At 53.7% G+C, this 16,026-nt stretch overlaps 1 protein-coding gene across 33 annotated transcripts in view; it reads right to left on the reverse strand.

The window, feature by feature from the left end:
• Positions 1–16,026, reverse strand: part of PCBP3 (poly(rC) binding protein 3) — a 56,224-nt gene that overhangs the window by 20,153 nt on the left and 20,045 nt on the right. For 17 of the 33 annotated variants that reach the window (XM_017743379.1, XM_017743377.1, XM_017743384.1 and 14 more), the window contains 7 exons: positions 7,242–7,313; positions 6,959–6,982; positions 6,145–6,177; positions 5,483–5,599; positions 4,846–4,977; positions 4,483–4,611; positions 2,042–2,185 (listed from right to left, as the gene is read on the reverse strand). In XM_017743379.1, the coding sequence (XP_017598868.1) occupies positions 2,042–2,185; positions 4,483–4,611; positions 4,846–4,977; positions 5,483–5,599; positions 6,145–6,177; positions 6,959–6,982; positions 7,242–7,313 (651 nt within the window). Of the gene's footprint in view, positions 1–2,027; positions 2,186–4,482; positions 4,612–4,845; positions 4,978–5,482; positions 5,600–6,144; positions 6,178–6,958; positions 6,983–7,241; positions 7,386–16,026 lie in introns of all 33 variants that reach the window. The other 16 variants (XM_017743368.1, XM_017743369.1, XM_017743373.1 and 13 more) reach the window with 4 other exon arrangements.

The raw sequence follows: 16,026 nt of genomic DNA on the forward strand, positions 1-16,026 counted from the left end.
AGCCAGAACTGCCCATGTGCCAGGTGCCCAGTGACATCACCGCCGCCCTTCACACCCAAGCGTGATCCCAAAAAGCCAGCCAGCGCTGTGAGCTGAGGTGCACAACTCCCAGTGGATGCTTTACGTCCACCCAGTATATTCCAGTGCTCTGCTGGGGCATTGGAAAGGCATCGAGGCAAGGGCTGCCTGCACTGCGATGCCTTTCACCAGCTGTATTTGATAAATCCATGCAATATCTGCCAGGCAAATGGGTCTGGGTGTTTTTCCCATCCTTTGTAGCAATCCTTTCTCTTTTTGCTTGTAAATGACCCCAAAATAAGCACCAATGTGGGTGAAGAGCCAGACACTAGAGAGCCCAATATTTAGGACTTAACCAGCTAGCAAAATGTATCTCACTGGTTGACACAGTATTCAGATGATTCTGAAAGAAATGGCAAAAGAGATGGAGAACACTTTGAAAAGGGAGAGTAAAGAATGCCAAGAAAAACGAAAGGAAAAAACCTTGGAACGTCCTGCAAATTTGCCACGTCATTTGCAGAGCAAAGCGCTTCGTGTGAACGAAACCCCCGAAATCACAGAGGAGGAAAAGGGAAAATGGCTGTCCCAGTGCCCACCAGCATCCCAGCACAACGGGGACACGACAGAGGCTGAAGAGCTGCCCGTCCTGGTGGTTTAATTTGGCCATTGCTTTTTGATTAGAAAAACTGAATCGAAAAAGGTAATTAAGGGCAGGAAGGTGTCTTGGACGGATGCAATTCAACTCTGACCTTGCCCATGGAGGGCTGGTCCCTTTGGCAGCTGCCACTGGCCGCTACATCCCTCAGCCTGCTGAGCTCCTGGAGGCTCACCCCACCCCAAACACCTGTCACCACTGTCACCAGCTGTCCCCTGCCCACCCGCCCCGTGCCACCCCTCGGGCAGAACCAAAGGGCTCCCAGCCTTGGGAAGAGCTCTCCCTTCAGAGACAGTTGCTTCTTCCCGTGACATTACTTCTGTCCAAGACACCAACCATTTGCCAGCAGGAGCATTTCTGCCTCCATCTCACTCTCCCTTTTGAAAAGATCAGTTCACCAGGCAGCTGGACTCAAAGCTCTTTTCCAGAACGGCTGCTCAGATGGAGTGATGGAGTGACACACTCCTGATCCTGGCAATGACTAATTCAGCCTGAAATAGCCTGTGCTCTGGGCTTTGCTCCTGTTCTTAGTTTGTCCTTCTATTTATTATGGTTGGAGAGAAATGAAATAACTCTGGGTGGCATAAGCTGTGGTTCTGTGGTGCTGGCCCTACCTAGCTGCTGGAGCTCTTGGGAAGGTACACCCCTCGTTGGATGTGATGGACATGGTGGCATCTACAGGCAGGTGAGGCCAGGAGATGAGGTGGAGAAAGCAACGGTGCAAGTTCCCTCTTTAGAAGCAGCCATGTGTTCAGTTGCTCTTGTTCCTGCTGGTTTTCGTTTGCAGAATAACCTCCAGCTCATCCGTGTGATGGTTATCCCACAAAGGAAAAGCCACCCCAAGGCTCGCTGCTGGAAATAGCACGTGGTGTCTGCAAGGCTGCAGTGTCACTGGGGTGACAACGCCGGCTCTGCCGCAGGGGCAAGCAGCACCCCAAACCAGCCGAGCACCAGGGATGGGGACACGGCTCTTCCTGGGGGGATTCCCTGAGCAGAGGCTCAGCACAGCCCGGGAGTAGCTGCGACAAACCCTTCCTACCTCGGATCAATTACAGCTACACAAAGGTACTTTTAATTGGGCTGGAGATGCCAGAGAGCAGTGACAGCCTCTTGTCCAACAGTGCTTTTCTAATCCTCTCCTTCTCACCCACTGACAAATACTGAACTCGGGTCTAATTCCAGCCTCTCCTTTGTGCAACACTCTGACACGGAGCTGACACCCTGTCTGGCCCTTCCCTTCCCCTTCTCCTCATCCTCCAGCATCCATCACAGGAGCTAAGCCAAGAGCTTTCAGCCCAGCTGCCGTGGCACACAACGGATGGGATGACACCATGCAAGTCAGAAGGCAAGAAACCTGAGTGCACTAACGGGCAGCGGCTGGTGCTGCAGTAAAAGGCTGAGGTTGGCAGTGGAGGCTGCAAGCGGGTCGGCTCTTACCTGACCACCTGCAAAAATGACAGGGGTGGAGGCGGGCTTTGGGCGGTAGGGAATGGTGGCACCTTTTGGTGGGGACTAGGAAAAGGGATAAGGAGAGGGAGAGAGAACATTAGAACAGCTTTCCTGAAACGGCGGCAAAAAGAGCGTTAGAGAGCACCTAACGGAGCACGGCCCCCGGGGCCGCCACCAGCAACACCCGCACCAGGCAACACCGCGTTTCTGGACAGGAGCACACGGGGGGAAGAGGTGTTCCACGGGCAACAGGGACAACCTGGGGCACGGGAGATCCCCTGCCACGGCACGGGCCCCTCAACGGCTTCCTGGAGCTTCGCTGCCTCCCTCAGCTTCGCTCTGCTCTGTGCAAACCGCATCACCTGGTCTAGGCTCCGGGAACCCTCCTCAGAGCGCCCCGAGGAGAGCCTCGAGCAGCAAGATGGGGGGTACAGCCCATCTGAGCGACCTGGCACCATGCTCAAGCTCTTTGGCTGCCCTCATCTTCCTCACTGCCGAAACAGGGCCACCTTCAGGCCTTGGTGCGGTCCATTGCCGTCCGAGCTGGGACGTGGGTGCTGCGAGGCACCTGTGGTCAGGTGAGAGGTGTCCCTGCACATGGCAGGGCGTTGGAACTAGATGGCCTTTAAGGTCCCTTCTAACCCACACCATTCCGTGGTTCTGTGGCCTCACTCCTCTCTGTCAAGTCCCTGGGAAGGTCTGAGCAGAGCTGCAGCGAGTCAGCCGCTGGTGAGATGCACAGGAGCTGCTCACCCAGATTCTCCCTCCTGGTTTTCTCCTGAACACAACTTGCAGCCCACAGGAAACCACATGGAGGTTTTTAGGGATCATGAGAGATTTCAGCTCTCCTCCTGCTTCTACCCAGAATTAAACAACTCAGTGATGGCTATATAAGGACAGGCAACAGAAATGACACTATCTCATGGAAAATTCTTCTTTTCTTTCCTGTATGTTCTTTAGATGTCTACTTGTAGGCCAGCAGCATTATCTAAATCCTCCTGCTAAGCACCTGTCTGTGGGAAAGCTGATCAAAGCACATCTCCAACATCCCAAATGTACTTGTTCTTTTTATTGCATTACAAATCTTGGAGGGGACGAGCCAGGATTATCTGTTTTAAGACTGAAAGGTGATACGGAACATCTCTGTGAGCCGTTAAAGTCAGGGAACACTCCAAATTTCAGACTGCAAGATGACTCGTGGGTTGGTCTCTTTCCCACTGCTGAGCTGTGCACAGGAGCAGCACATCTTGCTTTCTGAGAAAGACTTCTTAACACACCTGTCAAGCATCCCCTCAGGCTCATCATCTCTGCTGCAGTCCATGACCTGGGGTCATCGGGTGCCTAAAATTCCTCTGGCAGCAGTGCAGCTGCCTGAGCATCACAGCCAGCAGGGATGGCTAATGTGGCTCCCAGCTATCCCTCCTGAGATGTGCTGCTGCCAAGCTGAACACGCTTTCAATTTGGCTTTGCTTCACCTTCACCAAGCCTTGCCATACCCATCTGAAGCCTTTCCAGTGGGAAACGTGCTCCTCCCTGCCATGAAAGGGCCGTGCAGCCAGGAAGAGGAGCCTGACATCGGTCCCTGCTTTGTCTGTCTCTGGGATGCACCAGCAGTGGAACGTGTCACCATCCTGTGTCCCAGGGGCTTTCCTCCTGAAGCTTCTCCCATCTGAGGTGGCAGGTGTGGATGTGAGGCATGTGGCTGAGGTCATCTCCAGCCATTGGTACAGCAGCATCTCTCCATGGCAGAGATCTTCAAGCTCTGCTTGTCAGCATTTGTCCCAGAAAATGGCACCTTGGACACGTATCCCTGTGCCCTACAGTCCCTGCCCTCCACCAGCCTTCCTCACTACCATTCCCACTGTGCCTCACTGGAACACAGCTCTGTGCTCCCAGTTCCAGCTCCTCCAGTGCAGGGGATGCTCTAGCCTCCCCCTCCTCCTGGCTGGTGATCCTCGTGGGGCACTGTGACCCCTCTGCAGAGGAGACCAGGTGCTTGGAGCAGCGGCTGCAGCCCCCATCTCCTTCCCACGGCACCCTGGGTGCTGCTGGGACACCAGGCCAGGCTGTCCCAGCCTGCTGGCACCCCTCTGTCCTGAAGCCACCCCCTGCTCTGACACAAACCACCTCCTTTGGGGCACCCGACCAGACAGGCTTCCAGTGTGGGACTCTAGGAAAAATGGACAATGGCGGGGAAAAGACACGGGGTGCGTTTCCAACGGAGGTACCAGGAAATGAGAGTGGTCCGACAACGCGTGGTGAAGGGGACGAGAGAGACGCTCCACAGCTCCCAGCGCTCTCGTGGGGCCAGCTGGGATTTTTTTCCATATGTACTTTACCCCCTTTGTTACAGACTGTACCTCCAGCATCACCACACAGATCTGTTTGACACACTGGATAATTGCGTCGGGTGTCCCCGAGATTGTCACCGCCCGCTCCGTGGAGTTGGGCAGCATGTCCCCCGCCACTTGGACCTGAGCACCTGTGGACTGGAGACAGAAAGAGAGAGGAAGGAGAAATCCCACAGCTGAACGCCTTCACCCGGAGCCCGGCACGTGGCATTCCAAGGGATGCTGCTCCCGCGTCAGCCACACCATCCCGGGAAGCAAAGTGGTGCACGGTGCAGCACAGGGGTCCCCTTCTCCAAGGCAGCTCCCCCTTGGGCGTGGATCAGCTCCGAGGAGCTGCGCTGAAGTGTGGTGGTGAAATGAAAGCTGCCTTACCTCTCGGATCTCCTTGATCTTGGAGCCCCCCTTGCCGATCAGGGAGCCGCACTGACTCGCGGGCACCACCAGCCGCAGTGTCACCGGAGGTTTGCTCGTAGCGGTGCTGTTGCTCATGGAGTTGGTTATGTCCTTGGGAAGGGAAAGGGCAGCACATCAGCCCTGGGTGCCCACCCAGAGCCACCCCCAGTCCCCAGGTGCCACATCCACACATGCTGTGGCCAGGTGACTGAAGTGGTCCCTTCGGAACACTTCCAGGCATGCTGACCACCACTGCCCTGGGCAGCCTGTTCCAAGGCCTGACCAAGCTTTCAGTGAAGAAATTTTCCCTAATATCCAACCTAAACCTGAGGTCATTTCCTCTGGTCCTGTCACTTGTTACCTGGGAGAAGAGACTGACCCCTAACTGGCTACACCCTCCTTCCAAGTAGTTGCAAAGAGTGAGAAGGTGCCCCCCGAGGCTCCTTTTCTCCAGGCTGAGCCCCCCAGCTCTCTCAGCCGCTCCCCGTCAGACTTGTGCCCCAGACCTGCCCTATTTAGAGATGTCTGGAAGGTTCTGTGCTGAGGCCATGTCCCAGTTAAGGAAATCCAACCAGGCACTGCTGGCTCCAGCCGTGGGCTGGCTCACATTTCTCACCTCCTCAAATTTGTAGGCGATCATGGCAAAAGCCTTGAAGATGGCATCGGTGGGGCCAGTGATGGTCACAATCCGCTCAGGGCAGTTCCCCTCTGAGATGTTGATCCTTGCCCCACTCTGGAAAGAGAAGAGGAGTCCTGGAATAGCCACAGCCAAGCAACCAGGTCGGGTCCTCTCTCAGCCTGATACCTGTGCCAGCCTCACAGCATTCCATCTAACCTTCCAAACTCCCACCCCTCCTCTGGAGTGACTCCAGCCCTGCCTTATCCCAACCCTCAGAAAGGGTTTCCGATGTTGTACTTCAAAGGAAACCCATGGGATCGTGGCAAGACCAGCTCATGGGGTCATTGCCTGTGAAGAGTTTTCCTCTGACTGCCCTGACAACTCCCTGGGAGCTGCAGGCACAAAGACCCTGGACAAACTGAAAGCATCTTACAGGTGACTTAATTTCAATGTTTCATTAAGAGCAAATACTTGACTCTGGAAAACGTGACAGGAGTTTGAGTGTGAAGGGAGAAAACTGGTCCATGGAGCTCTGGGGACAGCTGGCTTGCTTGTCCTGACCCTGGGAATTACTGCACATATCACACAGGGCAATGTGCAACTCTGGCCACTCTGCACTCCCTCCCTCCTGCAAATCACCCACAGAGCAGGCTGCTCACCTCCTCACGCATCTTCTTCACCGTCTCTCCTTTCTGAAACAGGAGGGAAAACCAAGCCATTACTGAAAATTCAAGACTTCCACCTTTAAAACAACCCTACCGAACATGTATCTCCCTAATACATGGCAATGTGTAGCCAAAAACATGGGAGCTGTGATGCCTGGCCCTGCATCGCAGTTGAAGAGCTGAGCATGTAAATCATCAAATATTTACATAGGAATTCACAACTGTGAATCTTCCCAGAGCTGGACAGGCTGATGAAAAAATAAGGCACAAGCCTACAGAGAAAATGTGTTCATGCTGCAAATCTTCTCCACCATAAACCTTTCTTTTAAAATCACCCACAAAACCCCTAATCCTGTATAGCCAGGACTTTCCAAACCACTGTGGAAACACCAGAGCCCCTCAGGAAGCTTTTCTGTACAAGGCAAATAAATGGAGCCCTCTGGCCTCAGAGACGGGGGCTACAGAATTACTTAAAACATCATTTAAATGGATCTGTGTGACATTTTTACTATCTTTTAATGAAGCTATTTGATTAAAACACCAGAGCAACATGACTGTACACTCCCAGCCATCACCCAGAGAAGCAGCTGGGAACAGTTTGGTGCTTGGTGGGGTTTTTAGGAGAATGGTCTTTGACCCCTCTGTGGGTCTCTCCTAATTTCTGGCTCACAAATGCAGCAACTAGCTCAGTGTCAACACTCAGGCACCCCAAACTTTTCAGGACATCACAGGGAAGAGGTGACTAAGGCATCTACCACACCACAGGTGCAGGCAACAGCATCGAAGGTACATTAAAAGGCATCCTTACCTTCCCAATGATGCTTCCAACTTCCTACACAGAGAAAAAGCCAGAAACAGAGAAGCTGACATTAGAAAACGTGATGAGAATCCAGCCCAACCCCATAATGAAGTAAAGACCTGATGGACACAGTCCCCAGCAGAAGGACAGGGCTGAGGGGCAGGAACGAGAGGGAGCAGGAGCACCGTGCCACCCTCCCCACGGGCCATTCCTGGGGCTGGGACGCTGTGTGTGGGGCTGGACAGGTCAGAGAGGGGTCTGTGAGGCCAGCCCCTCGGTGGGAGCCCCTTACCTTGCCGTGCATCAGCAGCCGGATGGTGAGGGTGACGTTCAGGCCGCCTTCGGAGACCTTGGACTCCATTTCCTACCGGGGGACGGGAGACGTGCGTTAGCTGGGAGAGCAGCCCCAGCACAGGCAGCACCACGGCCGGATCACCTGGGGACACAGCGGGGAACGGTGGCTCTCAGAACAGGCTCCTCGCGGTGGGACAGACCCTACAGAGCAGCAGGGCACGGCCAAAAAGCAGCTCTGGAGCAGGGCATCGCATGAGCAGCCGGGCCAAGGGCCAGCAGCTGCAGTGGGGCTTTAAAAGACCCACAGCACCTATCTAGCAAACCAAAGTTCACCATTTCCAGCATAAATGGGCACGCAGAAAACCACAAGGCACTTTTTCAGTGACCAGGAATTATCTGTCTGACCCCAGGAGCACTGAACGGGAAGAACTGGCATCCTGGTTGCCACACATCCTGACCTGAGAGCTCCCCAGCTGGGCAGAGTGAGGACCACGCCACTTCCAGCCATTCATGTCACACATATCTAACAAAACCACGTTGTTTTCTCTTCCCATTCTCTCTCTTTCCTCCTCTGCCCTCTAGAGGGGCCACCGATGTTTTGAAGGCAAGAGGGGGGAAAGAAATAAAAACCACAGAATGGCAACAAATCCTTCATTTTTCATTCCTGATGCCTCCTTAGGAAGGTCTCTGCACGAGGACGGGGCATATGAAATGTCCCTGCAGCCCAGTGCTTGGGGAGAGCAGCCCCGTCCCAGAGGGAGGTGCCAGCATCCCTCTACGTGCAGCGCTGAGGGACACGCGGCGATCCTCCCGCATGTTATTTAATCCCTCAGCCTGTATCAGACAGGAGATTTTTCATCCTGCTCACAAGCATCTGGCACTTCCCTCTGCTCAGACAGGGACTTACGTGAGCAAAAAAAGCGGGAGATAAACAAGTTCTCAAGTGCTGCTTTAACGCAAGTCGGGATAAATAAACAGCAGCAATGCACAGACCGTGGCTGGGAGATGGGCTTGATGCAAAACCTCTTCCCAGAGGTTATTATGAAACCCAAAATGGATAAACCCACGTGGTTTGCAGGGAGATAGAATTCCCTGAAGCTAAAGGACACAGGCTCACTGGGAATGAGGTTGCTTATGACCTACGTGCAAACGCGGGGCTCGAGGCTGCTGGATATCACGCATGGCAAAAAACGATGGAGTCCTCACAAGAAGGATAAGAAATGGAATGCGTTGAACGCCAGAACAGGTTCACTGGCACAGGCTGCCCAGAGAGGTTGTGGACTCCCCATCCCTGGCAGTGTCCAAGGCCAGGTTGGACGGGGCTTGGAACAATCTGGGACAGTGGAAGGTGTCCCTGCCCAGGGCAGGGGGGGGAATGGGATGGGCTTTGTGGTCCCTTCCAGCCAAACCATGCTGTTGTTCTCTGGTTCTATGTCAAGCCAAAAGGTGCTTTTAAGGGTGGGGAGGAGGAGAATATTTCTGAGGAAGAAGGCGATGGCATTGGAGACCAAAGTAACGGGAATGAGCTGAGAGACCGTAACAGAACAGGCAAGATCAGGAATTTTCAAGACTGAGCCCACTGTGAAGGTGAACAGTGAAGGAAAAGAGTAACTGGCTGTGCTGGTTAAGCCCAGGCTGACTCCTGTGCATGGAAGGCAATGCCAAAAAGGTTCAACAAGCTGATGTGTAGAGGTCAGCATTTCCAGTGCTCACGATATGCCAGGAGACAAACTGCTGCACCGGAGACATTACAGGATCACGGAATGGTTTGGGTGGGAAGGGAACCTAAGATATCTCATTCCCACCCCTGCCATGGGCAGGGACACCTCCCACTGTCCCAGGCTGCTCCAAGCCTCAATGTCCAGCCTGGCCTGGGACACTTCCAGGGATCCAGGGGCAGCCACAGCTGCTCTGGGCACCCTGTGCCAGGGCCTGCCCACCCTCACAGGGGAGAATTTCTTCCTAAAATCTCACCTAATCCTCCCCTCTTTCAGTCTAAAGCCATTCCCCCATGTCCTGTGGCAGGAGCCATCCCCAGCTCCACGTCCCTCGCAGGAGGAACCCTGCATCAGGCCGTTATGTAAATGCTTCCAATTGATTGAAAAAGTGGGTCATGTGTTAGCCAAATGCTCCTGGCTTTAAGATTTATCAGCATTATTAAATTAAACACGCTTCATGCTCCAGTGAGCAGGAAAGCTACATTGGCCTTTTCTTAATCATACTAGTGAAAGGTAAGTGTTTTATGGGGGGCTCAAGAGCTCAGTGGAAGGGATGGCAACAATAGAGCCGAAGCATTTACTCTGGGCACAGGCCTCCCCCCACAGCCCTCATTCTTCATGGACAAAGGGCTGGGAAAAATTATCCCCCAAAACGCCATGTTGAGCATTTCAGAGCATTCCCTGCCTGGAGAGAAGGACCCATCTCGGACCCTTCCTCTCCACCATCGTGTTCTGCCTTGTTCACCGCAGCTTTGAAATGGCCCCTTTGTCCACCCACTCGAAAGCCCTGAGGACACCATTACATCCAGCCCAACAGACAGCGTAGATCCAGAGCCCAGCTCCAGCCCAGTGCGAAGCAGGTGCAGCCCTGGAGAGGTCAAAACACGGAATTAGGGGACAGAAGTGTCAAGCTTGGCCCCAAAAGGGAAGCTGCACAGCGAGCCAAGCCAGGCTCTGCCAAGCATCACACCTGGGCAACCACAGGTGGAGGACTGGAGCACCCTCCTTTCACACATGGGGAGCAGCCAAAAGTTTTTGCACCACAGTGAGGGGAGATCTGCCCCAAAACTGGACAACGCTTCCACGATAATTAGGCCTTATAACTGCAAGAGTGCCTGGGGGAGACATCACCAGTTCTCAGTGCAATCTGGGAAATTTCCTTGATCTATCAGGAATCCCGTGTCTGAAAAAGCAGCTCAGGCACCAGTGACCAAGGAATAGGAAGGCAAATGAAAACCCAGAACTGGAGGAAGACAAACGTACACACTCCAATTTTTCTCCTTTCCCATTTTTTAGAGGTTGGAGCAACTGCATCAGCTGGCGCTCTTGTGTTTATGCTTGCTGATACCTCACAAATACTGACACATCCCTAAAATTCGAGCCATTCCCTTCCAATTAGGGGAAACCTGAACACTATGTATTAAATTAATTTAATAACACGACTGTCTCCCACACAGGAGATGGCACATGAAACAGAACAGGAGGAGGGAACTGGAGCTCTGGGCTGGATGTTGGTCTCCAGCCTAGCTTCCGTGCAGGAGCTGGAAAAGCGGATGCTGGGATCCATGGAATCATGCCTCTGATACCCTATCAGGGATGCTATCCCTGATGGCAGGGGGCTCAGCTGAGCTCGAGCAGAGCCCAAATCCCTGCAGGGGTTGGGGGACATGGCTGGCACTGTGCTTGGTGAAGCCAGCCCTTGTCCTCCTCCTGTTCCTCCTGCCGTGCACTCCTGGGGCTCACTGGGTGCACGAGCTCCATGTGAGCAAAGCCTTTGCTTCCTAGAGTTATTTTTTGGGGGGTGTTGCAACGTTTTGTTCAAGCTGTCCAAAAACAAGCAGAGGGGACAACTCTGTGCAAAAAAGATGCCCCAGCAGCACAACTCACCCCCTCCCTGAAAGGTTTGGGTGGGAAGTTCACAGGCACCACCGAGCAAACGCAAAGGAGAAAGTCTTCATCTCCCCCTTCACCCATCACAGGGCCTCCAGAAAACCCCACTTTCTTGCAGGCTTATCACAGAATCACAAAATTATTTGGGTGGGAAGGGACCTCAAAGCCCATCCAGTGCCACCCCTGCCATGGGCAGGAACACCTTCCACTATCTCAGGCTGCTCCAAGCCCCAATGTCCAACCTGGCCTGGGACACTTCCAGGGATCCAGGAGCAGCCACAGCTTCTCCTGGTCAGTGCAGGCTGATAAAATCCAACACCTCAGAGCCCTGCTGGCCAAGAGCCCTCGATGACCTGCGCAGGTAAAGAGCAGGGTGGGCAGGGCCCTGATCTGTGCAGTCCCTGCTGTGCCACCTTCCCCACGGACCACCCCCAAGACCCCACCCTGGAGCATCTCTGTTGCTCACTGGTAATGCCACCCTGGAAAACACCCACCACACTTCCCAGGCTCCCTGGTGTTCCAGGAGCCCCACCAGCACAGGTGTTAAAGACAGCCACGAACCCTCAGCATCCTCCAGCACACTGCGACATCCCACAGCCAGGATGTCCAGTGGTGGTGGCAGAATTCAGTGCTGGGAATTAACATCTGGGACAGAACATCCACCACCCAAGACAGCATTTTCCCCTGAGAGGGAGGAAATGTTTAAACACCTCTGACCTCTCAGTGTCGTCTTCACAAAACTCAGACCACAGATTTCTGACCCTTGGAAAATGATGGATGTGTTAAAAGAAGAGAAAAGCCAGAGAGGCCAGGGAAGAGGATGTTTTTCTGACATTTTAGGCTTTCTAGCCTGTTTTCTCGAGGAGGGTTGCCCGTCCACCTGCGTAAGCAGGAGCTTTCTCCCCACTCATCTCCTGCTGACTTGATCCTGCCATTAAGACCTAATCCGGCGATTTCCAGTGCGGTGTTTTAGCGGCTGGGAAGCTCGGCAATGCAGCCAGCTCGGGATTAGGACAACAGCACAGTCTGGCCAGGCCAGGACGGGGGTGGAAGGAGGAAAAAACAGGCAGAACCCCAGAGCCAAGCATTCCCTTAAACAACATGGAAGTGCATGTCCTTGGCTGTTGGGAGATGAAGCTGTGGGAGGGCAGAAGCAGCATCTGCACGAGTGACACCAAATGCCATTTGGGAACAAAGCTGCAATTCCAGCTGCTGCCATTTTCCACAGCTGTAGTAATTTTGGTTGACCTTTCCTCCTCTCTACTCTCCAGCTTCAGTGGGAATATTTTAGATATCTCTAACCAAAAATGACGCCCCGTGCCCTCCTGGTATGTCAGGCAGCAGGATATTCCTGCCTCTTCCCTGCCTGTGATCTTTCCAAGTATCACATGACACAAATGTCCTGCTCTGGTCCTCACAGCAGGCATCTCTGGAGGCTTCTTTCTCAGTCACCTGCTCCCATTTTCCTGCTCCCCTCCAGCTGAGATCACAGCCTCACAGAATCACTTAGGTTGGAAAAGACCTCTGATATGATCGAGTCCAACTGTTTCCCCAGCACTGTCAAGTCCACCACTAAACCCTGTCCCCAAGTGCCACATCCACGTGCCTTTTGAGCACTTCCAGGTATGGTGACTCCACCACTGCCCTGGGCAGCCTGTGCCAGTGCCTGACCACCCTTTCCATTAAGAAATTTTTCCTAATATCCAATCTGAGCCTCCCCGGCACAACCTGAGGCCATTTCCTCTTGTTCTGAACATCTGCGCTGATACGATGACGCAGAGCTCCAGCACTGTCACACTGCAGTGAGCTCAGCTACATCCCAGCCGAACACCTGCCCTCCCCTCCAGGAAATTCCCAGCTGATTTCCTGGCTTTCTCCTTGATCTGGTGCACCCCACTGATGGGATCAGGCATTATGCTCCACCAAGGCAAGCCCAGCGCGGGGAAAGTGACTCGTTCTGTCACGATGGCAGTGCCGCTATCGCAATCTTTTGTGTGAAGATCGGTGGATGAAACTGCAGCTTTTCCCTGCCAGCCTCCCCAGGATGATGGTCTGGAACATCATTTTCCCCCCTGCAACAGGACAGCAGGATGACAGGACCTATCTCTGTGCCCTGATACATTTGTGGGAGACACAGCCTTGAGGTTTGTGTTAATTTCCAGGTTTAGAGGAAATTCAGGTACCTGAGAGATGTATCTGCAAAGATTTACAGGATGCAGAATTCCCATTCATTCACACGAGCTGCTGCAGTGCTGCAAGCAGAGGTCAGACACAGACCAGTGAGGAAAATGCAACATGCTAGCAGCAGGACACAGATGTCCTTAGGAAAGCCAGGAAACCTTGTTTGGGCTGGTTTCAGGGCTCTTTTGATTGTGAGACCCTACGCAAAAGCAGTGGCTTGAACCTGTTTAACCACCACCTCAACAAGGTTATCAGAATTATTAAGAGTAATTAGAAGAATAATGGGTCCTCATTTAATTTGTTTAATTAAAGCTGATTTTGGAAGGTTGGGGTGAACAGGGAGGGGATGGGAACATCGTGCTTTAATTCAGCCACTTCCAAATCACCCTGTTAGTTCCTTTTGGAACAACTTGCCAGTGAGAACAGTCTTTTCAGTGAATGTCACACCACGTAAGTGCATCAGAAATTTCCCCCTATGAGGTGACGAAAGCCAAAGCTCTTTGCAGCTGGGTCCACCACGACTCAGCAACCAAGAGCATCCTCAGATGTCTGTGAGCCTTTAGCAAGACCCTGAGTGCCAAGGAAACAACATTTCCTGGGACAAGGAACATCACTCTTTCTCCTTTGGTCTGCCAGCAGATAAAAGAATAGATAAAAACAATCCATTACAGAATTTCCTGAAATACTGGCTGTCCCTCCACGCCCAAGCCATTATTTTGGAGAGGTTGGGAGCACCGATGGGAGCTGCTGATGGTCCAGTGAGAACCAAGCACTGGCTGGATCTTGGCAGATGCCAGGTGCCCCAGGGGGCTGAGGGAGGCAGAGCCAGCAGCACGGCATCGCCCCCCCAGCCTGGACCCGCCGCGGGGCTCGGCACTGCAGAGCGGGGCGGGCTCTGCTGCAGCAGCTGAGCCAGGGGAAAGAATCCCAAACCTCAAACGTCATCGCCTGGCACTGCAGAGAGCAGGAGAGCGAGTGCTTCAGTGCCACACTCCGTGTCCACATCCCTGAACGCGCCGCTGGGACTCGGGAAGCACCACAAGCAGTGCTGCAGAGGGCGGCCGGACCGAGCCCGCCGGAGAGGGGAGTCACTGTGGGGTGTGAAGGGAGCTGGGGTGGGTGAAACCACTGGAAAATGGCTGGGAAATGCTCTAAAACCCCCCAAAACATTGATCAGGGACATTCCTGTTAAAATGCCAGGTGACAACCCACGTGGGAGAAGCTCTTGGAGAGCAGAGCAAGAAGCCAAAATGAGCTTGGCAATGTGACGAAAATAAGATGGAATTCTGCAAGGCAAAGTACTGAACTTAACTGTGTGCAATTAAGTGCACAGGAACAGAGGAAATGCTCCCCATCCACCTCGAAGTGGCTGGGAGTGACAAGCTGAGCTGCAGGATCAGCAGAAGGAAACCAGGAATGGTGAAGTGGCTCTTCACAGGAGATCCAGCCAGCAGAGAGCAACCCCAGACCCCCGGGGCCAGCAAACATGGCCCCATGGGGAAGGGCTGGAGGAACCAGGGCTCTGCAGCACAGGGGGCAGAGGGACACAGGCTCTGGAGTGAGGGGCTTAAGCTGCACTGAAGAAGATCCAGGAAAAGAGCTTCTCCACAGCCATGCCATGCTGCCAGTTATCCTTGTTCAAATCTTCCAAACATTCACGTACTGGCAAATAAAGCTCATCTCCGTTTGACAGCCACACTTACAGCCTTGACGCTGAGCCCAATGCCCCCAGTTCAGGCATTTTCCCCCCAGCCAAAGGCCAAGGAATGGAAGCCAGGAGGTGCCACCTCACAGCAGGAGATGCCTCCACAGATGCCACAGGGATGCTTTGCCCGGGTCCTGCATTAGCCCCAAAGGATCCATATCCTGCCCCAAAGGAACCAGCACAGTTGGAAACACAACCCAAGGCATGAGACAGTCAAATATCAGCCCCCTAAGTGCCAGATTTTAGATGCCATTTCTCAGGGGAAGCCAAAGGGCTCCCCAAAAAGATGCTCATGGCCACAGACCCATGCTGGATGCTCACAGAGAAGGAGAGACCACAGGGAGGTGTGTGGGCCTCCAGGGACAAGCAGCCTGTCCTCCAGCATTCTGGAAATGAGAGGCACAGCACTGAAAAGAGCTCCAGGCACATTCCCAACATCCTTGGCAGCTGGGGGGACAGCTGAGAGGAGAACCCCTCCAGGGACTTGAGAAAGCAGAAAGCGCCCACCTTCCAGTGCACCCTCCGAAACAGATGAGATGCAACCAGGAGCATCTCTCCACAGTGCCCAGCAGCAGTCATCCCACGCCCCTCCTCGTTCCCCTCCTCCTCCAGAGCCTGCTGGCTGCCCTGGCTTTAATCCCACAAGCAGCATCATCCCAATAATTTCCCTCCATTTTCAATCTACTTCCCTCCATTTTCAATCCACTGATCTGGGGGCAGTCCACAAATCCCTTCATCCTGAGAACGAAGCAATCTACTGCTTCATCTCATCCCCATCTCCATTTCTCTAATCCCTGGAAACAGGGACAAGGTTTGGAGCACATGGGCTGCCCTGGAGGGGTCTGTCCAGGCGCTGCTGGACAGAAGGATGGGGGGCTGGGGCTGCTCTCATGAATGCCACCCAACTTCTCAAAGCACCTGGGGCAGGTCCTAGCCCCTCCTGATCCAGGGATGAAGGAACAGGTCTTCCCACTTCCCCACAGCTGCCATGCTGGGGACGGAAGGGACAGATTAAGTACAGCACAGAAAACACGTGGGGACCAAGCAAGGGTGACTGGGGGAGTCATAACAACCCTGGTCCCATCAATCCCAGTAGGATCCAGCGCTCTTTGTCCACAAGCCCAAACCCATGGCTTTCACCCTGGCCATAGATGCTCTTTGATGATCAGAGGCATGGGAAGGGAGACTCTAGTCTCTGCCTGCCCTGGAGAAGCATCCTGGCACCCCAAGGGGATCGGTGGGGATGCAGACTGACCCATCCCTTCCCTGCCAAGCACCCCCTGGTGCGG

Source organism: Corvus brachyrhynchos, unplaced genomic scaffold (assembly GCF_000691975.1).
Source record: "Corvus brachyrhynchos isolate BGI_N302 unplaced genomic scaffold, ASM69197v1 scaffold79, whole genome shotgun sequence".
NCBI classification, from domain to species: Eukaryota; Metazoa; Chordata; class Aves; order Passeriformes; family Corvidae; genus Corvus; species Corvus brachyrhynchos.